This window comes from Polypterus senegalus, chromosome 2 (genome assembly GCF_016835505.1).
Source record: "Polypterus senegalus isolate Bchr_013 chromosome 2, ASM1683550v1, whole genome shotgun sequence".
NCBI classification, from domain to species: Eukaryota; Metazoa; Chordata; class Cladistia; order Polypteriformes; family Polypteridae; genus Polypterus; species Polypterus senegalus.
Window position 1 is genome coordinate 86,291,590 of NC_053155.1, and position 25,973 is coordinate 86,317,562.

A 25,973-nucleotide genomic window follows, 5' to 3' on the forward strand; every position below is an offset into this window, starting at 1 on the left:
AAGATGTGTTTGTTGCACATTGGGTATAGGCCATTAAAATGTGTTGGAAAAGGAGGGAACACATACACAATAGGTAGCAACAGTAAATGTAATATTATGATATTGATCTAAACAAGGAGGAAAATCACAAGAAAGCAAGAGAGAGTCTACTGACAGGGCACTTCTAGTGCACTACTTATAGAATCAGGGCATTTTCTTACGTCGGATGCGTAGCCGGTCAGTGGAAATGGATGTTTTCACCTCCTGAGTTACAGGGTTATAGGCTGCACATTTGTAAGTGCCCTCATCCTCCTGTGTTGCATTCACAATTTGTAGATTTCCTGAAGGCATGATCAAGTAATTCCCTGAATAGAATAGTGAGAAAAAATGAGAGACACATGGAGTGAGAAGAGATGTAAATGTTATTCCTGCTTGAAAGATCTCAGGTTGTCTAAAGAGCCAAAGCCATATCACTCACCTGTAGAGCTTTCTAGCCACTCTTGTTTAACGCTGTACCGCACCTGAGCCTTTGGCTGACTCTCGGGGAGGTGACATTCTATGACTGCTGTGTTACCTTCATCGACCTCAATCTCATGTTGACCATCCACCTCAAAATCTCTCAACTCTGTGGAAGCAATCAACAAACATTAATATGGGCAGAGTGAAGATTGTTCTATTTACGGAATATCCAAAGCTCAGGTCTAAATAGGCCTAGTTTAACAAATTTAAACCACTACCCCTACCAAGCCCCTTCACCTTACCAGGTCAAAGACAGACTGGAATTGAAGGAGCCACTGTTGCAAGCTCCCAAAATAAATAATACAACAAAGTCACTTGCCCCGGTTCAGCCAAGGGCAGTAGCCCCATAAACATAATGCCTTAGACTCCAGTTAGATCAGAGAAGGAGCCACAAACTTAACTAGAAGTCTGCCTTTTAAGCCTGGATGACGTGAACGAATGCCAGAGTGTGCTTCTGAAAATGTGAATGTGAGCATAAAGTCTGTATCCTGTCCTGGTGAGTGTCTCCAAAATGCTTGTTTGAAGATGAGACTAGCTCTACCTAACGATAACCAAGAGATATGGCTATTGGATAATTCAGAGGCAACCCAAATTAAACACATTTCTCACACTAATTGTTAAGCTACTCCAGGTATTTCTGATTAGCAGGAAATAAATAATATTGTATATTTACAAAGTATATTGTTTTTACTCGTTTATTTTTTCCTACATTCAAAGACATGTTAATTTATATTAATATAAATATTATTATTACAAACACCACTATAAGGTGTTCCACTTTAGCTTCTCATTTCTTGTTTGAACTCAAGCCTCATGGCTAGAAAAAAATCTCTGATATATCCAGAACATGACTTCACTCAACATGAAGCTGTTATTTTAACTGTAAAATACTGCACATCTGCATTTTATTATGTTTTACGAAATGGAAGAACCATATCTTCCTAAAAAGAAAAAGCATTTACCCTTAATGCTGTAATCAGGGCACAAATATGCAGAAAACACACAAAATTACTATCTTTGGTCAAAACCAACAGGCCTCTAGCATTTCATAATACTACTAACTGCGACAAGTTTTATTTGGATTGACTATGGGTATGATAACTCAAAAAAAGCAACAAACTTCAGTGCTGACACACAGGAAGACATCACTCAGAATATGGTGAGATTGCGTTAGGAAGACCCAAAGTATTTAAATTTCTTGAATACTTGAAAATTTTGGCACTGTCACAATACTTTGCATATATAATATATAAATGAATTATATTGCAAGGTAAATCAAAAAGTACAGTAAAGGCAAATTGAAAATTACACAGCAACTGAAATGCACAGGAGCTGACGAAACAGAACATGTTTGCAATGGCTTATGGGTAGTTCAGATACATACAATCTCAGCGCTCTGTGTTAGTCTAATTGAAACCAAGGTCAAATGAACACAGATGCTCCATTGTGGAAATGCACTCTAGTTGAACAATGTGGTGTAGTGAGATTTCTTTGGGCAGAGGGAAATTCATCAAAGGATGTTGGCTCAGTACAGAAGTAAAAACAGCATGACTCAACGAAAACGTTTATGAATGGGTAACAAGATTTATAAAGTGAAGAAGTGTAACCAACGAAGGGCAATCTGGTTGACCATCAACACGGTGCACACAAGCCCACATCGATATGGCGATTACCATTATCAGAGAAGACTGAAGGATTATGTTGTCCACTGTTGCTGCACATTGGGATATCAGTTAATAATTTGAAATTTCTATATTGCACAGTGCATTGAGGCAATACAACAGCTGTTGTGTGAATGTCCTCCACATTCCCATTACAGTAATGATCTAGCACCATATTACCATCACATAATCGGCCCACTTAAAGAGGCTCTACACAGTCACAGGTTCACCTCTTATGATGAGAAGTAGTACATCGACCTGTGGCGAAATGATAACCGTTGTGTTTGTCTGCTCACAGTTACTGATAAATACATAAATAAATAAATAAATAAATAAAAAGGGGTGGGGTGGCAAATTCTCTTTACTTATTGAATCTGCTTCATATACAGTATATGTTTACCTACAGCAAATAAGGAGGTAAAGGTGAACCTGGCTGACACAGTCCATCTCCTCACATCTAATTAACGGTTATGATTGTCCAGTACGACATGCTTAGACTTAATACTTATGCAACCAGCTCCTCCCAGGAAGGAAAGCCCAATGGCTACAGATTATTGATCTAGTAATCTTTTAACTATTTTTGCCCATTCTAAACATAATAAAAAATTCTCCGACCCATTTAGGATTTAGGGAGTTAGGGTGGAGGGGTCTGGAGTTTTTCAATGGAAACAATGGGCACTTGATGGGAACCGGCACTGGACAGGTCACCAGTCTATCACAGGGCCTCATTATAAATTAATAATTGCTGGTACACAGTATATATAACCTTTCATCATGAACATCTCCTATATAGCCTTCACTAATACGTCATTCCATCTGTTTTTGGTCTCCCTCCATTTCTTTCTTCAGGAAACTACATCTCTAATACTTTCCTTAGCACACTGTTTTGCCTCCATAGATGTCCAGCCCACCAAAGTCTTCTATCATTTTCTACTGCATACCTTTCACCTTTAAGCTTTCCAAATATACCTATTTTTTACTTGTTTTATTTTGTTTAACCCACATGCCCATCCATCCATTTTCATCTTTTAAATTCCCTTTCTTTCAGTCTCACTTCTTCCATCCTGCTCCAATTCCCACCTCTAGCCATTTGTACCATCAAATCATTGATTTTATGTACCAATAGTGTATCCTGACACACTTCTGCTGAATAATTTGTTGGCTCAAAGTCCTCAGTGTTAGTGTTTCAGAGAGAGGATGTGCAGCATTGTTCACAAGGGCCCTTTTTTTTTTTTTTAAATCTCTCCTTTGCTACTACCTTCAGACAGTGTGACATAATTGAGCCTGCCCTTTAAATTAGCTTATTGATTCAGTGGGCCTCTCTTGAAGTGATGTTACCAGCCCAGTACAACACAGCATAGAAAATCGCACAGACCATAACATAGTTGTACAAGGACACTACTACCCACATTAACAGAACATAGTCTTCTAAAGACGTCATATGAGAAACAAAATGTACACAGAAACAGCATATCAGTGTCAAAATGGTAAAGTGCTAAAGATTGTCCAGATTAAGGATATATAGTATACACATTCACAGACTGCCAAGAAGTTGAAATGAATGCTTAAAAAAACTAAGTCAGTATTGTCCCAAAACCCCACCTTTCTGAGTGAAGTAAATATTCTGAGCAGGCATATCAGCACTGAAATTTGACTGCACACTGGCATTGTTCCCTCTCCAAAAACAACATCACAAATATTTTTCTGGGGCTCCTAATGCTTTTTTGTTCCCTAGGACAAAGACGAGTTTGTTGGCTTATAATGTCATTTAGTTAATGTTTCTTTTGTGACCTGTTCGACTTGCCCAAATATACAAGAAATGAGAGTTAGGAGGCACCAGGAAGAAGGTAAAGAAAATCTAGGGTGCTCAAGGACTAGACTTCTGTCTATCCAAGTAGACAAAGATTATGGCAAGGATATCCAAGACATGGACAAACTGTACTACAAGGTAGCATGGAAGTATCCAAAAGCTTTGGTAATTCAGACAAAATGTGGCAATTTGGTGGACACACACCTTGACGACATTTCCTCCCCATTACAATACTACCCACACACCTAGGGTTGTCCAGCACTGCTTCAAAACCGTAACATTCTTACGGAAAATCTGCCTTTAGTTGTTGAAAATGATGAGCAACCACAGAATAAACTAAACTACAGGAAGCAAAAAATGGGGTTTAACCCAACACAGGTAAGCAAGGTGCACAGAAGTAGCCATCCAACTTGAGAAACAATCGAAGAGTAAAGGGAGTGAACAGAAGACTTTATTTACTGCCCACAAGGCACAGACTTCAGAGCCTGGATCATTTGCGTTATAGTGTTAGGTGAAGTATAGTTCTTCTGCTCTTACGGAGAATGCAATGTTAAATAAGACTGTCATAGTTTTAAAATAAACTAAAAAAGAAAAAAAATAATAATTTTGAGGTAAAGTCTAAAGTGGTAAATCTTGCAGACAACATGGCAGCACCACGGGAAGGCTGCCAAAGTGTCTGTCCAAGAGGAATGTATGCACAGTTCCTCCCACAGGAACACTCTATCGGCTGGATTGGGTCGCTTTTGAAGACAAAAATCTCGGCTACAGCTCTTTTTTTTTCCTAAGACATAAAAATGATTGATGATTCCTAGCCCTTAATGCTGCTTGGGAATGTCTTGGCAAGAAGACACCGAGAGGAGGAGGAGGAGGGGAACACGTTAAGCTGCTGTCTAAATATCATCAATCCACTCATAGAGTACAGGCAAGGAGGGAGCCAGGAGACTCTGACAACTTAATAGGGAGCCAGGGGCCGCCCTAACCATGTGCAGACATGACTGATAAGCTTGACAGCCCAGTGACGCCATGCAGACACTTCCTACACATGGCTTGTGTCCAAAGCTGTATGGCCAGCTGAGGGCAGGATAAATATGACACAAGGGATCAAAACTTAGTCGTTTCTATGGAAAACAGAATTTAAGTGACAAGTGGATATGCAATACAACACCTTGCAACAACAAAGATTTTCAAAACAGGGAATTGGATCCATTCAAGTTAATTCAAAATTTCAAAAGCTCAATGGAACTAAGTGCATAGGTGTTGTACTCCAGCGGGGATTTATGCTAAAATTGAAATACACCGATATGTTCATAATATTAAGCTGCTTCAAATATCTCCATTGCTCTGCTTAACATCTTACAATTCAGATTACAGTGGCAGAGAATAAAGAAGGAAAAATGCCACAGTATTCATTTTGGAACTGCCTTGGTGTGAAATAGACAGGAATATACTTAGGAACAGGAATACCAATTCTATTAAAAAGTTAAAATTTCACAAATATGTGTGGACCCAAAAACTGCTCATGGTAACACCATTTCACAAAATTAATCTTAAGAATTTTTGTTCCTCTGAACCAAGTAAACTGCATTACTATGTACTGTGAGGGAAAGTGGACTGTTTGTTCAACTGTACAAGCTTTCCTGATGCCTTAGCATGAGAAAGACCTCAAAAACAACTGCCCTACAGCTTTGTGATATCAGCAAAATCTAGGGTTCTGGCAGGGGTTTGTCACTTCACAGATGGAGGCTGAGCTTCACATTTCATTCAAAGCAGCGGGGCAAAGAGCAAAAGGAGTATTCTTTCGGGACTCAGGACTGCTGCTTATTAAAAGCAGGAAGAGGGCCCTTGTGAGCGCTCTTGATTTCATTTCCCTGGAATGTGCTGTAATCCAATAGGGCCTTAGGCCATGCTCCAGATGTCAGCACCAAAACGACTGGACCTCTGGCTGGGGATTGAGTTACTCTCTTTCACAGCATCTCAACAGGCGATTCTCATTTCTGTCTCACTGTCTAAATAGCCCCCCTCACTAGTTACACCCCCAGGTGCAATTCACTTCAGGCATTATTAGTTTAAGTAAAGCAAATATATACCCAACATCTCTGAGCCATTTAGCCTCAATAGAAGGGTGGCATTCAATTCCTAAGGGACTATCAACAGCAAGATACAGTCTCAAAAATCCAACAGCAACTTACTTGCCACAGTCACAGAAGCCGGGATGCTCGCACATGCTCCGGAGGCTGTCCGTGCCACACATTGGTAGCGCCCAACGTTGAGGTTACTGAGAGAAGGAATAATAAGGGTATCCCTTTGAACTAGAACTCCCAGATCAGATGTATTAACAGGCAAGGACTGTCCGTTATATTGCCAGCTCACAGTAGCAATTGAAGGCTCCACGCTGCACGTCAGGGTGACCAACTCGCCTAACTTCTGAACCACAGAGGCAGGCTGTACTGTGAACGATGGCATGTCATCTGGGGGTAAAAAAAAAAACAAACCAAAAAAAAAACATGTATGGTAAGCTCCAACTTAAGACAAATCCAATATTAAAATATAAAATGATACATACAATTTATAAAATGTATAAAATTTTGGGGTGGCACGGTGGCGCAGTGGGTAGCGCTGCTACCTCACAGTTAAGAGACCCGGGTTCGCTTCTCGGGTCCTCCCTGCGTGGAGTTTGCATGTTCTCCCTGTGTCTACATGGGTTTCCTCCGGGTACTTCGGTTTCCTCCCACAGTCCAAAGACATGCAGGTTAGGTTCATTGTCGATTCTAAATTGTCCCTAGAGTCTGCTTGGTGTGTGGGTTTATGTGTGTGTGCGGGCCCTGCAGTGGGCTGGCACCCTGCCCGGGGTTTGTTACCTGCCTTACACCCTGTGTTGGCTGGGACTGGCTCTAGCAGACCCCCGTGACCCAGTAGTTAGGATGTAGCGGGCTGGATAATGGATGGATAAAATTTTGCCAGAATTGGTCTGGGGATTTATCCATTTCCAAATCTTCTTTCTCCTGTTCAGGGTTAGTGGGAGCTGCAATCCATCTTCGCTGCATCAGGGTGCCTGCCCTAACTAGGACACCAGTCTACTACCGGCTATGCAGAAGTACAGACTAACACCCGGTCTCAATGTGCCAATTTGGAGTTGCCAACTACACAGCATGAAAATTTGGTAGAAGACCACAAAACCCTTAAAAAAAATCTGGATATTGGGAGAATGTTCACACAGAAAGTGAACAGGATAGAAATTCAACCCAGTTCCTGAAGCAGAAAGGCAGAAGTACTGACCATTATGCCATTTTGCCTCTCCTGGGTTTAAACATGATTAGAAAAATAACAAATACAATGATTTAAGAAACAAAAATTCCAACTTAATAACATATAACCACTTGAGACTCTCCCTAGGGAAAACTAGTTAGTAAAAATAATCATATATAATTGTAACCTTTGCATGTCCAGTGTAAACTGCTCCTTGCATATTTAAATGATTAATGTTTCAACTGGAAAAACTGGGGGAGGATAGGAATTGGGTAAGAAATGAGTGACAGAAATCAGAAGCTTCCATTTCCACAGAAATGATGAGGTGAAATGATTAGTAGTATTGAGATTCTGGCACCGTCCTGGAAAAATGGGGATTTTCAAAGAAACAAGGTGTAAGAGCTCATTTAAAAAAAAAAAGAAAAAAAAAAAAGAAAAATTAAGCAGAGTAGCCATCCATAATCGGGAGTATAAAACAAGTTCCAAATTTGTTTATTTGAGCAGTGGTAGCAGCAGGATGTAAACAGTAAATGTGTTTTGCACCCTGTGCTGCCAGGACAAGCCCCTGCTTCTGAGATGGAGTAAGGAGGTTCCAAAAAAGACATGTAGAGCAAATAAGTATGGGTTGAACATGTAAGGCCCCAAGAAGAAAGAATCAACAGAAAATACTGACAAGTGATGACCAGTTTACTAGTAATATAAGGATCACAAAGTAAAAAAATTAGAACTTTATTAATATTCTTTATACATGCAATTAAGTATAACCAGAGTCTGATGATCAACAATACTTGCTAGACACATTTGAAAATGCAGAAGCACAGTAAATGAATAAGTAAAGTTCTTTAAAGGTAACTTTAAAGAAAAACAGCTTACAAAAATGTGTGTGCCCTTTGCTATCTGACCAGACAACACATGTGCTTGTCTGGACCAAATATCTGATATGGCCAAAAGAATTTTTTTGGACCACAGCAATATGAGGTCTGTCTCTCACCTGCTGAGGATACTAGAGCAGCCACAGCTGCAAAAAGGAAAAAGCTCCTCGGCACCCCCATCTTCACACCATCAACTCAGACTGCCTCTCAGTTGCACAACCTATAAAAAGAAAAAATATTAAATTGTTAATACTCAGGTTTATGTTGATTTACACCTGGAATATAGCAGTGCTCAATTATACAGTGCCTATAATGGAAAGCATCTTGAAATGGAGATCGCATTATCAAAAACTGAAATCTGCAATAGATATTATATGGATTAAAATGAAGGGGTGCTGGGGGTATTGGCAGGAGACAGTTGCTAAAGGAATTTCACCTAATGACCAGCTGTTATTTAAGCAATGGCCCACTCTTGACAATCTGTTTCCAATATGCCTCCTCAAGAGGATTAATTCTAGCCCCCAAGACCTCCATTATTGAAATCCATCTGGGTTTGATCAAAGTAGGCTCGTTTTCCCAGGCCTGCACCTGCAATGGGAAACATTATACCATCAGCAGCATTAGGGGGCCCCCAGCATTTGGAAAAGTAAGTGATACAGGTAGAATCAAACCACTTTCGTGCTACTTAATTGCTTTCAGGTAATGCTGCAGGGAGAACACTACCCGCATTGAGAGCCGATTCTCCACGACCCCCACATTCCTCTCTCTGCCTGCCGACAGCCTGGAGCCACAGCTCGACACATGAGAAGCTAATTCCAGTCAAAAAGTAAAGACAGATGGGGTCTGGAAACATGAAGAACCATTGTAATGGCAAGAGAAAGCAGCACAGCCTTAAGTATGTTGAGCTGACAGAGGCAGATAAAATGCAAGCTATACATAAGGCTACCAACTATGCCAGCCGAAGAATCTAGACCCCAGAAAAAAAATCTTACATTTGTGTTATTATGAGCAGTAACATATTGAACAGTTAAAAATATCTAGCTGCAATATGTAAATCAAACAGTTAGCACTTTATATAAACCAGACTGCCCGCCTGCCCTTCGTTAAGCATTCCTGTGTTGATACCTGCATAGCAAAGACTGACCTGGCTCCTTGGATAATTTACTGTGTGCTTCTACCCCATCACTGAATCTCTCAGTGGGTAATGAACAGCCTCTGGCCCAGACAACCAAACTAAGAATGTCTGCCTGCTTTGCGATACCCTTAACTCCCCCACCACCCTTTTTCCACTTTGTTTTCCTGATGCTGGCACTGACATACCAAACTAGCTCATATAGAGTGTGTTCTATTTGCCCCTTTTTTGTGGCAGAGGCATTGCTGGATGCTTCAAGGAAATAATGATACCAGAGGACATGTCAGGAGTGTATAGTGTATATGAAAACAAATGGTTAATAGTTTCAAGATATTATCTGCAAAACTGTTTGGTTTATTTAGACTTCGAGGAAAACAAGAAAACAATTAAGAAATCCAAGTCAGACCAGCATACACTGTAGGTACAGGTAACCCAATTGGCATTGGCCACCTTTATGTACAAATTATTCCACTATTGAGGACTGGATGCCTATTGCAGATGTTAAAATAGAACTAAGGGAGTACAACTTTAAGCTCATCCCAATGTAGCCACAGTCCTGGCCACATTCAGAATGCAGCTTTGGAGCCTACTCTTTCTGCCAAGTTTTGCAGATTCTTTTCTGTCAGGTTAAACTAACAACTTCCCATCAACATGGGGGTGGTCTCCTTGGTCCTAGATTGCCAGGAGTTCCTACTCCCCCCACCAACTTCACAAATAATTAATGAGGGCAACTATTGTGAACAGCGCCTGCTTGCCAAAGTACAAAAACATGCTGAACAAGAAAAGCAGCCAGAAGAACTGATGTGGGAACCACAGTGGGGTAGCTTTATTTTTTTTTTTAAGAAAATATAACAAGATTTCCATATTTAGACATCCGAGATAATGCAAACAAGCAAAAATGTGTTATTTTCACTTAAATACATGGAAAACGCAATGAGGAAGGCAACAGGATATTTGAGAAATATTATGAAATCATTTACCCAAAAACATCAAAACAATACAAGTAATATCAAACTTAATTCAACTTGTTTTTATTTAGATTAGCATAGTGGTCCAGCAATTATTGCTGCTGTCTCACAGATACAGTGAAGAAAGTTTAAATCCCACACCTGCTCACTGTCCATGTGGAGTTTCCACAGTTTTCCAGCATGTCTTTGGGTTTATTTGACAAATCTCCAAATACGTACATGTCAGGTTGATTGGTGATTCTAAAATTGGCTCTATGCAAGTGTGTATGTGGATACTACGTTAGTGTGCCCTTTGATGAACTAACTAAAGCTGACAGGATGTCTTCTGCCATCCCATAACTCTAAATTACATTAATCAGTATGACGTCTTTATTATTTTTATACTGCATGCATTACAATAAATGGATTGTAATTTAGTACAACTAAAATAAACACCATGCAATTAATACATACTAATGTTTATTTAGGAATGTGCCTATTGATACATTATTGGGGTTTTTATACTCCAATATTTTAATGTAATACAATTTAGTATAAACTAAAAGGTAACACATGACAATAACAGAGAAAACAAAAATAAAAACTTAGACATTACAGACACCAACATAAACAAGATCATATAAATAACTCATTAAGGACTATAATGACCACAATCTAGTATTCTTCTAGGCTGGTAACATCACCTTGGCTAATTTTTCATACTACATTGTCCAGGTGCAATTCACACTAACCTAATTGTTTTACACAGAGCTAGGGAGCACTATTACTAACCAAATATCCAATTACAATCAAGGCTGTGGAGTTGAAGTCAGAAGCAATTATTGGATTACTGGAGTCGGTAAAAATGTAACAGCTCCAAGTTAATCTAAAATTTTAATATAATGTGTTAAAATTTCCATTTTCACACATGCCAATTCAAATAAACTATTTTTTGCAAGCCACAACAATATTGTTACAGCCTTCAAACCTGAACTTTAACAGGTTAGAATGCTAAAAATTAGCCTGATGATTCACACCGTCAGTGATGAAGTGCCTTGTATCTTGTATGTTGTGTGTTTTCAATAAACAACGTAAATATATTAGTCTAATTACAAATACAGTAGTTGGAGTCAGTGGTACCAGAAACTGAGGAGGGTTAGTCGAAGTAAGTGGTACCGGCAATTAACAAGACAGATTCGGAGTTGGAGTGGAAGGTTTTGTGTACCAACTCCACAGCCCTGATTACAAGAAGTTTAAGTAAACTCTATATTGCACTCATAGATACTCCACTTCCCTCAAGAGGTTTACCTATAACCTAACACAGCCAAAGGCACTGTACCCCACAAAGGTAATGAGGACAAAAGTGAATATGCAGATGCTCCTCAAAAACTTAATCTCAAAAGTTAATATGCAGAAGCTGCCCAAAACGTTAATGAGCACCAAAGTGAATACTGTATGTAGATGCTCCACAGTAGCTGGATACCCAGGACAAAGTACATACAGCCATTTAAAATGTCTGTTTATTTCTTAATGTATTTTCAAAAAAAGACTAGAATAATGCCTCAAGGGTTGAAGCTTTACCATTAAGTCGAAATAGAAAAAAGAATATACCCTAAACCTGACACACTTTCATGAGAATTGCCACAGAATTGCCACACCAAGAAAAATTATTGACAGAAACACCTAGATGCACAGAAATGCACACAGCTTACTAAACACGCTTTAGAGAAGGGTAAAGATGGTCTGATGAAATACCAATTACCCCAAAGTGTGTTATTGCGACCCTTGACCTTAGGTTGCCTATGTTTACACACCTTTTTGAACAGTACAGCACAGCAATTGGCCAGTTCCCTAATTTGAGCAGAAAAAAAAAAAAAAACAGCAAAATGAAAAATTCAGACTTTGAGAGCTAGACAGTCATTTTAAAGTAACATGGGGTCCTCCTGTAGACTGCAAGCTTCAGATTCTTCAAAGCAATCCGTCCATTTATACATTCCTTTTAATGACACACAAATGAAACCCTGACTCACAAAACAGATCAACATATATAACATATATAAAAGATCAACATCCAATCAAAAGATGCAACTATCAGAGCCAAATACAGCCAAGATACAATCTATTATATTAGAGAAGTTTTCGGTACAACTTTTGTTTTATATATATATATATATACACACACACATACATACATACATACATACATACATACATACATACATACATACATACATACATACATACATACATACATATATACATATATACATACATATACTGTACTGTACTATACTGTAGTTTTGTAAAACACATATGGTATTGGGTGATCCAAGTCCAAGTTTTAAGACTGGAGACTATTTTGACCAAATTATTGTCACCAATTGGCAGGCACTGCTGCTATGTTACATGATAATATAATTAAAAGGTAAGCTACACACTCTCTAATCATAATGGAGAGAAATGGATCCTGGTCACAGAAATCCCATTTTTAAAACCTCCTCTGTCATATAAATCTCATCACCCAATGAACATACTGTAAGAACACATCAAGAAATCCATTACAAAAATATATGTTTACCTGACAGGACTTGTGAAACGAGCATAGCATATGTTTCTTATTCATCTATGACCCCCCTATAAACATGAAATGAAACAACCAGTTTTCAGAATATTACACGTTTTTAACCTATCATGAGATTCCTTTATTTTTTTTTCTCACAGATTTACAAAGAAAGAGAATGAATACTGATTCAACCCCAAAGAATGGTGAGATTGCCATTATGTAATGTAAGCATATGTTTTCTTTGAAAATGTACCTTCTAACTGGAGAGGGGAAAAAGTACGTTGAGCTAGGATAGAAATCCCAACAACCACTAGGAAAACCTTGCATCACAAGACTTCTGTTTTTTCTCAAAACCGCCATTAAGCAGCAGTCTGTTTTACAAATAACTCAATAAATAAACAAACCATCACAACAGCACAGTGACCCGGCCGATTCCTCCTTGGAGATCCAAAGAAAACTTCACAAGCCTGCCAGTTGAGCATGAGGTTAGTGAATAACGACTGCTGGGCCACTTCACAGGAAGCACTGGATGACTGATACTGTTCACATTCCACAGTCCAAGAAGAGAACCCTGCTAAATACACATAGTGACGACTTTTATTTCAACGAGATCTGTCGACAAACATCTCAAAAGCAACAAGCACAAACAGCACAAGCTTGGCTTAAGTCCAATGTCCATGTAAAAAGTCTCCGGAACCTTCACTGAAAAGCTTTCCAAATCCAATAATTTACCCACCACGTTGCATCATCAAAATCTGTTTTGAGCTGTTCAGCACAAACTTGAGGAACATGATACATGCAAATTCATATTATTCAAATGCAGCATATACACAATGAATGAAAATTCTTTCTGTTCCTGCACAAAAATTGTTTTATAGGGTTTAAACAAGCAAAATATTCATTGCACTTGAACCTGTTTCTACAGGAGGACACAGTAATACCTAGTACCCTCTAAAAGCCCAAGCGTTCAGCGGATCCATTTTTTTCATTGCTGGTGACATTATATATTAGCTATCAAGAGGCTGGAGTACAGCCAGACAACAGACAACCCGGATGATATAAAAATATACTAAATGAGTTCACAAACTGTGTTGTAATACTGTGTGCTTCACACATGTGCCAAACAACTGACAGTTTAAAATAAGTTAAACAATAGCAAGCAGAAACAAATCATCAACTATCATACTTTAGTGACCCTACCAAGGATCCAAGTCTATAGTGCACCTGACATTTCTGAAATCATGGCTGAGAAGTGGCAATCTATGAGCTGCTTAGTTTACTTATGAAATAAAATTAAAAAAAAATAAATAAAAAATAAACTTAATTTAACAATCAGCTACTCTGTCAGCTTGGGACAGTTTTCCAAGCATTGGGCAATGCATTTCTACCATATGAAATCTGTAAATAATACAAAAGAACAGAAAGAAAGGAAGGAAGCTGTTGCATAACAGATACTGTAACTACTATTTTGTAGTTTATGGAAAACAGATCTATCCATCTCGCCATTAAAATACACACTTAACCCAAATCATAATATAAATACTGTGCATCTCCAAGTGTATAAAGGATTTAATCGATAAAAAGAGAATGGCCTCTAAATTTAATGAAATGCTTTCTCTAAAGGCATTCTTTTTTTTAGTATGGTCACACATTATCTGAAATTACACTTACCAATGAATGCCAAAGTGTGATCAACAGCTTCAACACTGCACTTCAATCACTATATTTTTGCAGACTATTAAAAATTAAAAAAAAAAAAATAAAAAAAGACAACTCTCTCCCCTATTCTGACATGGCTCTTAGAAATGACACTACACATGGTGAAGAAGAGCCATGTGTAGTCATGACATCAGAGTATCTACAAGTTTTTTTGACACGTCTAATAATTTAATAACAACACCACCTACAAACATAGTATAATATGCTCAACCCTGCTTAATCCATTTTAGGGTCTTTGTGCTCACTGCTGTTGGTAAAGGCACCAGAAAACTAATGGCCACTACAAGCAAATATTCACAATAAAATATATTTTTTGAACAAATCACTTTTCTTTAACAATTTATGCTGAAGAAAAATATTATGGATGAGTTCTGACACGAAGAACCAAGCAAAATATTGTACTCTGTAATACTGTATTAAGAGTTCACCGCAAGATTTACATTTAAATTTGACGTTATGTTATCATTGTTCTATTAGATGTTTTTGACTCTAAACAGGTTAAACTCTTATAAGACAACAAAAATACATTGCATTTTGAATTCAGTACATTTCTCTTACTGTCGGAATGCATCATGAAATGTGCTTGATGCACAGCACATGTTTTCAAATCACATCTTACTAAAAGGTATTGACAAAAAACGTCCTATTGTCTTCTTCGGCTAGGAAGTGATAAAAAGGATGCTACATTCTAATAATGGAGCGTAAATAGAAATGTTGTAAGCAAAATGCCTGTGAAAGTAAAACTGCTTCCTTACTGTTTTAGATTCTGAATTGACTCCAATATGAAACCATTCAACATGGAGTTGTGTGATCGTATTTGTCTAGGGTTCTTCCATATACTTGCATACATTTGGTTATATCAATTCAAGATGATAAACTGTCCCCCGAGTGTGTTTGAATGGGAGGCTGCTCTGCACTGAACTAGCATTCTGTCTAAGGTTGGCACTTTCCTTGTGCTCACAGGTACAGGATAGGCTCCACCTGCATAAAGCCGTGGGGTGGATAAAATGGATTGAGAAAACCAAGTGATGTATTTAAATATAAAAAACTTGTTTTTTAATTAAAAAAAAAAATAAAATCAAGGAAACACACTTAAAAGCATAAGCTATCACCTACAGGCAGACAGGATCACTAGTCAACTGGATCAGGAAACAAACAATTACCGGTACATCTTTCCTTTAAATCAAATAATAAAGCGGCGAGTGATGGAAAAACAGTATACATAAATATTTGTGTGGGACAAAGACATCAATCATTACAAAAGCTGGGAGATGGAAGTCCCATGGACAGTCCTGTTTGAACAAGATGCAAATATAACACAATCATTCTGCAATTTTGTTAATCAGGACATACATCAATGGGACCTCTTGACTTCCTATTTGGTACTGTGTTACAGCTACTGGATTCACGAATTATGTAACATAATATGGTCAACCCTACTTAACTCAAATCAAAATCAAGGTGGTTTTAGCCTATCCTGGCAGCTGGATGCAAAACATTAACCAGCCTCACATGTTCCATAAATTTATCTCCAAGCATAATAAAGTAATATGCATAAAAAGAATGCCCTATTAACCTAACAAACACATCTACGATACATGGGAGGAAAGCCCATGCACATATTTTAGAGAATGTGCACACTCCTCATGAACAGTGACCAAGCCACTATTTAAAATGTATAACCAGGCCAGTCTCAGTCCAGCTATAACAAACTTTTCCACATTAAAGTAAATCTTGTTGCTTTATCAGGGTGCTCTAAAACAAAACTGGTAAATGTAATAGAAAAAAAGATGTAAACATGGCATCAGGGCTTTAAGGGAAGCTCCTTCATTAGCTTTAATGGTAGGGAAAAATGCACTCATCACAAAGAGGAAATCCTTCAAGAATGAGAACCCAAATATGTGGTATCTATTTTCCTAGCAAAAAGCACAGGGCCACTAAGTTCCCAGCATGTGGTAAAATGTTTGGCAGCAAGAAGCACAAGAGTACATACAATTCCTTCTTGGTCTACCCCAAACCCTTCAGTTCACCAACACAATTCTTTTAAGAGACTACAAACATAAAAGCTATGGTTTGCCCCTCAAAAGAGAACAAAACAATAAAATTAAGCAATGATCAATCAAATCTTTATCCTCACCCCAAAATTCTTTATCAAAATATCATAGTCAGTGATGCTTAAGTAAACAGGAACTGATGAAAATAAAGCACTCATTGCTCAGTACAAAAGGATTCAACATTGTTTATTTACTACAGGAACAGGGGGTATGGGTTAGTACGAGGGACAGAAGAACAGCCAATGCCACCAAGTCAAGAGGTACCAATAACCCTTGCACTCACAAATTGGTAAATATTCCTGAAATTTTGAAACCCAAATTCTCCTGAATGCAAGTTATAATAATCCTGTCACTACTACCTTATAAATAGGAAGGGGAACTTTTCCCCTGTTTTGCCAATGGTTACTGAAACAAAGAGAAATAAAAATGGATTTCCTCACTACCATACCTTCAGCTGAGGAATTGTGCATTCTCCCTCTCCTACAAGAAAAGGCTTAAGACAATTCACCCTTCAGAGATATTGAAAAAAAAAACAGAAGACCCACTAAACAGCAAAGACATATTACAGCTTTGCAAATAAACAATAGTACACCAAAAAGTTTATTTTTATTGTTTTCCTCTGACTACACCTCTGCTGTGCCTTGATTTGTAGCTGAAAAACGAATTTTGGCCCTTAGACAAAAAAAAAAAAAAGCCTGATGCCTTTCCACACATTAAGCACGATTTCAAAATGTCATCCCCATCATAATTCTTTCCCTATATATTAGTCATAAGGTCTGTGTAGAGTTTGTCAGAAAGCATGAGTGAATCTGCTACAGTCTACAGTACAGACCAAAAATAAGCTCTTCTGTGAAAATTCAAAGAAATACATAAGCTGCAAACCTAACCCTGCCCAAGCTGTGCGATGCATTATTGCTAAGGTGAAAGACAATGACAGCATCATTACATTATGAGCATGCTTCACATTAGTGTTGAAGAAAAAAAAAAAGAAAAACCAGAACATATTGCAGGCATGCAAAAAAAAAAAAAAAAAGAGAAGAAGAAGAAGAAAGAAAGAAAGCTTGGAAGAACATTCACTTTTCAGTATGGCAGTGATGATCCTAAACACAGGTCCAAAATAACAATGAAGTGACTCAAAATTTAAACAATGAAGATCCACAACTGGCCCACTCAAAGTCCTGATCTCAGCTTAACCAAAAAATCAATGAGGTGGAGCAAATCTGCAAATGTAAACGGGAAAAAATCATTCCAGATCAGTGTATAAAGCTGGCAGCCTCAAAAAACTTAAGCAGTTATAATGAAAAATGTTTAGGGTGTCTGAATACTTATGCACGCAGCACACCAGTATTATTTAAAAATTTTCTTCATGACTGGTTCAGTTTTGTAACAAATCATTTTTAATTCACCAACATTTGAGGACATTAAAAGGTATAGATTAGCAAGATAACGTATGAGCCCACCATATTCTTGCTAGTAATAGGAGGAGGAATTTCATTACTTTACTGCTACGATATTAAAGCCTATTAATTTTCAAAATAGGTCTGTCCACCAAGACATAAGGCAGGTAAAGTAATCAAAACGGGCATAAAAATAAACCCACTTACTTCAAGATGCCATCCTGTACACGCCCAGTCCTTAAGTGGAAAACAAAAATTGTTGCTTGTCTTTGAGAGGAAGCCCTCTGAACATGTATAAGGGGGACTGGATAGCAGAAATGTGCTTTGTTTGGTGTCGTTACTCAGAGCACATTGTTCAGCAAGCCTTTCCTATAAATTCATTTTGACAACCTTGGCAAATTGGATAAATACGATCACTCTCTCCATGTAAATTGTTTTTTGTTGTTTTAAATTCCATCTGCTTTCAGAAAGCAAAGGGGGTTTATCTGTTGAATATTTATGGATCTCAAGATTCCAAAATGAGCTAAACGTCCAACCCCTTTCCCAACACTACCACTAACACCCCCAACCCACCACTGCCGCCACCCCCACCTCCCCTTCCACACTGGCTCATTTTAGATAAACAGAGGCAGTGTCAAGTGCAAAGCTGGCGGAGTTCAACTGCCACTGCAAGGCTCATGCCTTCGAGGAGGCCCAGAGGCCGACAATAACCAGCCACATACTTCTTATAGGGGGCCCTGGTTGCCCAAGGAGACACTAACAGGCAGAACGCAGCTTAATAGAGTCGATATTCATTGTAATGCAGTGAGCCGCAAGGAGAGACAATTACCTCTGCAGCTTTAAAAAAAAAAAAAAAAAAAGGATTTTTAGAAAGGCCCACAGTAAGAAATAAGGAAAAGACAGAAAAGTACAATGATGAGTCAAGGCATGGGAAAGAGAACAATCACTAGCCAATCCTCTACGGCAATGAGAGGGTACCCTAAAAATACCATTCCTTTTCCAATTATGACTAGGAACCAAGAGTTAATTTGAGTCACACTGGTTCTGAGACTGGGTAATTCTGTACCAGATCCTCTTGCAACATCTTTTAATGCCAGTGAAAACCTAAACTACTCTGTACTGGAAATCCCATTAAAACCTATGCAAAGCATATAGCTTGGTGCATTTCTTGGACAATTCAGGAGTAAACATCTTATGACACTTCTGGTTGCAATTAGAATTTAACAGATTTATGTAAATCAGTTCTAACAGTGAACCATTACAAACAGCCTTCATGCATTAAGTCTCCAAGAACTGGAAAAAGTATAGTAAAGGGGTGGATGGACACTACTGTAATATATTATACACACACTAAGTCATTCGCTCATTACCACAACTGCTGCTATGATTTTTTCACTTAAACTAGAGAAAACATCATTATTAATAGCACAGTTAATGAAAACGAAGAATTGAGGAGGAAACCATGGACATTTGGCTCATAAGGGTCAGATCAGTCTTAGAGACAAACATGAAATCAAATATTGAAAAGTGCACACATATCTTAAAATTAAAACCAATTTTCAAAACAAACTTTTGAAATCAACACAAATGCTAGGAAGACCTCTTTATTATATGAATATAGGATGCATAATCTGCTGAAAATCAAGCTGCAAGAAGGGCTTAATTTTTGGATTTTCTGTTTAACAGCTCAGTCTTACTAGCCACATTGGACCTTGAAACCGGCTGGATAATTTTCAAAGCCAACCTGTTGGCTTGTTGATCCCAGATGTTTTTATATTTGTAGAATGTTATTTTAATAAAACTTTACAATGGGAAATACATTAATAGTAAACTGTAAGAAAGTTTAACCCAGAAGACTAAACAGTTTAAACTTTAATTAATCATTTTTAAACAATAGGTAAAAATAAGTTCTAAAATGTCTTTGAACATAGCTTTCTGATTTATAAACACATGGAAAGTAATATATTCAAAAACAATTTTCTCAGAGTTTGCCTATAAGTGTATCAGTGCAGAGATTTGCACAATTGCATCTACGGGAATATCATGGAGATACAAATTGCTTATCAGTGGACTAGGATTAATGTCATAGTTTAAACATGAAACTTCCTGAGAATATGGAAAGGAAATCATAACATTGTAAAAATAAATATGTTCAGTTTTGATACATCCTCATTGGCCTTAATCAGCTGGCAAGTGGGAAAGATATAGCTCAGAAGACACTGACGTTGTATGATGGTGGAAACAAAAAAAAAATGAAAACACACAGCAAGAGTAACAGGAGTCCTGTAACTTGAACGCACTGTAAACAAATGTGTATTCCACACTTACACAAAAGATCAGATATTAGTAGCAAAAACCTTACCAAGTAAATGCATTCTTCCAAAAACATTTTATAATACACTGGGATATATTTCTAGAACCAAGATTATAATATGGTTTGGTACAGTCTAGCATAACACTATACAGTAAGATTTTATGTCAATTAGGAAGTGGGCTTGAACAGAATGATAAACAAAATGGTGGACATTAAAGCAGCTGGGGCTAAGAACAAATGTCATTTGGTCTGTATATTGATAGATTTAGCACTGTGTTTTGAAATGATGTCTTAAAAACTTGGAAAATCAATGTTCTATCGTCACAGCTAGTTAGAGAGATGGAAAAGTATCAAACACAAAAAAAAGTTCTCTCCAACTATAACATGTCATGAACACTTCTTCACTGGGGTGGTCCCTACTCCGTATATACTGTACCTTAAAATGAAAGGCTGCAGGCAGATATAGTGAACGTGTATGGTTCCCCTGCTCTGCAACATGTTTCCACCTGTTCTAGTAAGCAGGAAAAGATACACAGTAGGAAAGCAGTGACTAATGTTTGTATGAATTTACATAAACAACAGGCAGAGTCTTTGGCCTTCCTAGAAAAAGTAGTACTATACTTAACACATAATATCTTAATGATTTAGTTGTCCTACTCCAAGACATCTAAACTGATGTATGGATTGAACATAACAGGAACAATGTGATTTGGATGTACATCCTCCTGGATCCAAACCAAAGAATCAAGCTGCTATTGATCTGTTGTTCCATTCATATGTAATGAACACCATATTTAAACACAAGGAGACCAGTGTCCTTTATGAGTGCATACTGATCAACTTTTCGCTTGTGCCATCACACCTAAACATACATCTTTAAAACACTTAAAGTATTGAGCTATCCGACCAATAATCACATGACAGTGAGTTGTGTCAAGACAGTACATTAACTAGAGTGACCTAGCAAGAAGCATAGTCTTCAGGAAACCTTCATCTAAACAAACCCTGTATGAAGACACTCATGAAAAAGAATGTTGCAAGAACATATAATAAAATGGTAGTCTGAGACTACTATAGAGGTAACACCCTGGAGAATACAAACAGAGAGCTGTTAAGTCAAAGCAGATTTGGGAAGGGGTCATTTTGTGGGGGGTTACTTTATAGTTTAGTATACCCTATAAAGTACATATCACATTATGTTTCATAAAACAAACAAATGTGTAATGAAAATAACTGATATTTTACATAATTTGTTTATGATATGAACAAGATCACAGTGGTACACTTTTAAGCACAGGCAGGAAAAATTTACATGCTTAGAAATTCACTGCTAGTCAGAGATGAAGGCTTATCTGGCAGTTCTGTGTCTTTAAATTCTAACAGATTATCCATTAGGCTATTCTTTATGCCAAGGTTTTGGAAATTTAAATGGTTTCAACGATGCGCTTACAAAATATTTGATCATTCTGAAGCAGTGGATGTGATGTTGATCACACAGTTTTTAACAACAGCTGAGAAAAACTTAAGTTGACTGCGAAAATTATATAGAGGTTCAAAGTCTTAACTCTACGGACAAAACCTTCTCCACTTTGGCTGTTGGAGGCCTCTGCAGGGGTGTTGGCAATTTCTGTTGCAGAAGTCACTGCAGTAATCACAAATATCAGTAGTTATAAGAAGGTAACGTTCATGAAATTTGGCATTGAAGCCTTTTCTGTATGGTGTGAAAAAAAGAGACAAAAACAACAATACACATTTTTGTACAGACATAAAACAAATGAAAGCTCCTTGTTGCATCCTATAAAAATTAAATAACAATATAGAATGTTGGGGTTTGTTCTACATGCCATTTATTCCCTATATTTGTGAACTGAGTACTATACTACTATATTGAGTCTATTATTATTATTATTATTTTTTAACAGAAAGCCAAGCATCATTTTGACAAAATCTTCCCAGTCACATCTAAATGTAATCCCCAGGATGTCCCTAGCAAATTTGCAGAAGTGCAATTAACTTAGGAAATAGCTAACATTACACTGCACAGTCTTCCTTCCTGAAAAGTTTTTGCGGATTGTGACAGGTACCTACTGGGTATACACAAATATAGTTTTGGTTTTATGGCATCACATAGGAATTCTGAGAAATAGACATTTATTTGTTTACTGACAATAACGTATTTAGTCACATTTATGTTTTGTATAAGCTATTAAATTCAACAGAATTAAAAATTATTTTGCTCCTGATTTTCTTTTGTATTCAATGTCTGGTGCATCACGTTGCAGTGTCCAACAGTAGTCAGCAAGCATTGACGGATCCCAGTTGCCCTGGTATCGTTTCTCCATCGTAGCAATGTCCTGGTGAAACCATTCACCGTGTTCGTCATTGACAGCACCGAGAAGTGCGAGTGGAGGAAATGAATCTTGAGTGACATGTTGCACTTCATTGTCTTGTATACTTTGAGAAGTTGGTCTACCAGCCAAATGTAATTTGGGGCACTGTAATTACCCAGAAAATTGTCAATAACGTCTTTGAAGGCTTCCCAGGCAATTTTTTCCGGCCCTACTAACAGATCTTCAAACCACTCGTCACTCATAACATGTCTGACCTGGGGGCCAACAAAAATGCCCTCTTTGATGTTGGTGTCAGTTATTCTTGGGAACACCTGTCTCAAATAACGAAAACCTTCGCCTTCCTTGTTCAGTGCTTTCACAAAATTCTTCATGAGTCACAGTTTTTTGTAAAGAGGAGGCAAAAATATCGTTGCTGGGTCGACAAGCGATTCATGTGCCACATTTTTCTGTCCTGGAACTAACGTTTTATAGAGTGGGCAGTTCTGTTGAGAATAGTGTGACTCTTTGGCACGGCTGTCCCAGTCACAGAGGAAACAACAGTACTTTGTATAGCCGAGCTGCAGACCTAGTAACAGAGAAACGACTTTACGATCTCCACAGATATTCCAGTTGTACCTGCTATACTGGATTTGCTTCAGCAACAGTTCCATATTCTCATACGTTTCCGTTCACGTGTGCTGCATAGCCAACAGGTACTGAAGGATAAACATTGCCATTGTGTAGCAGAACTGCTTTCAGGCTTAACATTGATGAATCAAAGAAGAGACAACACTCTTCCGGGTTGAGATCACAACCCAAGGCAAAAAACAATCTTTCAATGTCACAACAGAAACAGAGACTGTCAACTTGTGCAAAAAATTTGGTTATATCATGATGTTGGCCTCGAAACACAGAAGTTTTCATACCTGGTGACAGCAAACACCATTCTGCAGTCTCAAACCCAGCAGCTCGGCTCTTGCTTTTGACAGACCCAAATCTCTGAACAAATTGTTCAATTCGGACTGTGTTATCAGATGTCGATCACCTGATGAGCACGTTTCAAAATCCAGGTCAATGTCACTGTCAGTACCCTGCATTGCAGTCATCTGGTTTCTAAAGTCCAATCCTCTGGTGGTTTTGGAACTGGAAGACTGTCATCATGTGGCACGGGTCTCATTGCTGAAGGCAGATTAGGATATTCAATTGACTTCTTGTTTTTGGCAGAGAAACCAGATATATTAGTCAAACAGAAGTAACAGTCCATCACATGGTCTTTCTGTTCTCGCCATATCATCGGAACCAGGTCCTCAGATTGACAGCACATGTCGCACAGCAAATCTGAGGCGCCCATTCCTTCTCTTGATCACCAATTTTGCAGCTGAAATACAGATGATAAGCTTTCTTCACAAGAGCAGTCATCCAACATCTCTGAGGCGCAAGTGTATATTCGCCACAAATATAGCACAATGTGTCGCGGCTGTTATGATATGGATGAGACATATCGCTCGACACCAAAATGTCTATAGTATCAAGCTTACTTATTGTTCTATTGCTACAGATACTATACTTTACTATACTGATACTATACATACACACTGACTATCTACATATTAACCAAATGAGCAGGATCGGTGTATGCAAGCCACCTTTATAACATGCTGAGACAACGTCAAGCTCGTTCAGACCTGCCCAGGCTGTCAATTTCTACAGAACAGCTTCCAACCTGGCCCGATTCCATGCCTGGACATGCCCAGGCTGCACAAACCATTGTTGATAAGTCACTTACGGGAGCGAAAATGTTTGGATACAAACATAAGAAAAAATCATGACAAAAGTGAAACGGTACGTGATGGGTAAATTTTGATTTTTGTGATATTCGTGATCAGCACCCAAAAATCTATAAGAAACGCCCAACAGTGTTCAAGAAGCAAAAACTTTGTTGTGCAGTGTTATCAACCACTCAATTTATGTTTCTGAGCTGGAGGAGAGTGGATTTCTCATTCCAGGTTTGTGAAAGATAGTGTGTTTATGGATAAGACTGTGAAATTCTTGTACTAGAGAAAGTACCAAATGTTTTGTTTACTTCAAAAGTCACAAAGTTCTCACAGACTAATCATGATGGGTGATTTAAAGAAGAAGATTGCAAATGAAAATATTAAAAATTGGGTTTCTCTACAGGGATTCTTCTTTAAGATGGGGTGAGAAATTTGAGAATTAAGGATAACCCCTGAGGGCTTTCTTCCAAACTGATAGAAGCCAATTAAGATGATAGACAGGAGAGTTGGTTGAAAGAAATGATGGATTCTGTTGAAAACCTAACAGGTGGTAGAACACAGTGGGGTTGTAACCAGCTAATCAATAAAGTAAATACCTCTGAAACAGTTTATTTTCTTTGTTTGCTTGTTCCTGAATTTACAAAAAATTGGACATGGTGAATTTATTTTGGCTTAACTCAGTACATCAGCAGAGGGTTATTGCATTTACTTTTTGGTATATATGACCATTGTTAATATGTATTGGCTGCTGTTAACAATTCAACTCCTTTATCAGATCAATAAATTACAGTACATTACACAGGCTGAATGGTCAAGATGGGGTATGTCCTTAACAAAGTATCTATCTATCTAATTAGGAGATCCTAGGATGCAATACTCTTTAAAAAAAAATAAATAAATAAAAAATCTTTATTTAACCCCAAATGTATTTCTCACACTCTTATATTTTTTTCTTAAACTTCTTCATTTAAAAATTAAAAGCCTTTTTTTGTTTTGTTGGATATTTATGGATATTTAGTTACTGTAAAATTTCCTTATTAAAAGCAACATAGTACAGGGCCAAAGAAACAGGACAAGCATCACATAAACAGTTACTCAAGCCCAGAAAGAGGGGGGGAAAGTCCTGCAATGCTGGGGTAGGAAAGAGGAGGAGCTTGTGTACTCCCCTGTAACTCTAAACCCCCTGCCATTCAGTCAGTAAAGAGCCTGACTATTACAGAGTCAGCAGAGAGCAGGCTCAGATTGCAGATGAAGCCAGTCAATTTTCTCATTCAGCCCGTGAAAACCTCAATAATTACATTGTACATGCTAATACCAAAAAACACCTTAAGACCTCAATGACACTCCCAAGCAGGCAGGGAACATAAATATCTAGAGTTCTGTGCAAGAACAATCACTTCTGGACAGGGCAGAAGTATCTCTTTCTATGTTTGGGACTGGCTTATTTGGAAACATCAATAATATGTGCTTGAGTTGAAGTAGCTAGCAGTTCAGTCAATGTGACATGAATACTAATTTATCTGGGAGCTCCCTTCTAACCAGGTCAGTCTGAAAATGGTACCACTCGTATTTCCAAATTGCCAGTGTATATATTTTCCATTGGAAATACCTGTAGTTTTTATTTTTAATTATAACTGTGAAATCCACTGGGCTAC

General features: G+C 37.9%; 1 protein-coding gene across 2 annotated transcripts in view; it reads right to left on the reverse strand.

Moving 5' to 3' along the window:
• The window catches only part of boc (BOC cell adhesion associated, oncogene regulated), a 73,537-nt gene that overhangs the window by 20,731 nt on the left and 26,833 nt on the right, over positions 1-25,973 (reverse strand). For both annotated transcript variants that reach the window (XM_039744109.1, XM_039744108.1), the window contains exons 2-5: positions 8,207-8,307; positions 6,159-6,437; positions 458-604; positions 201-344 (exon numbers count right to left, since the gene is read on the reverse strand). In XM_039744109.1, the coding sequence (XP_039600043.1) occupies positions 201-344; positions 458-604; positions 6,159-6,437; positions 8,207-8,267 (631 nt within the window). In that variant the 5' untranslated portion in view covers positions 8,268-8,307. The remainder of the gene's footprint in view (positions 1-200; positions 345-457; positions 605-6,158; positions 6,438-8,206; positions 8,308-25,973) is intronic.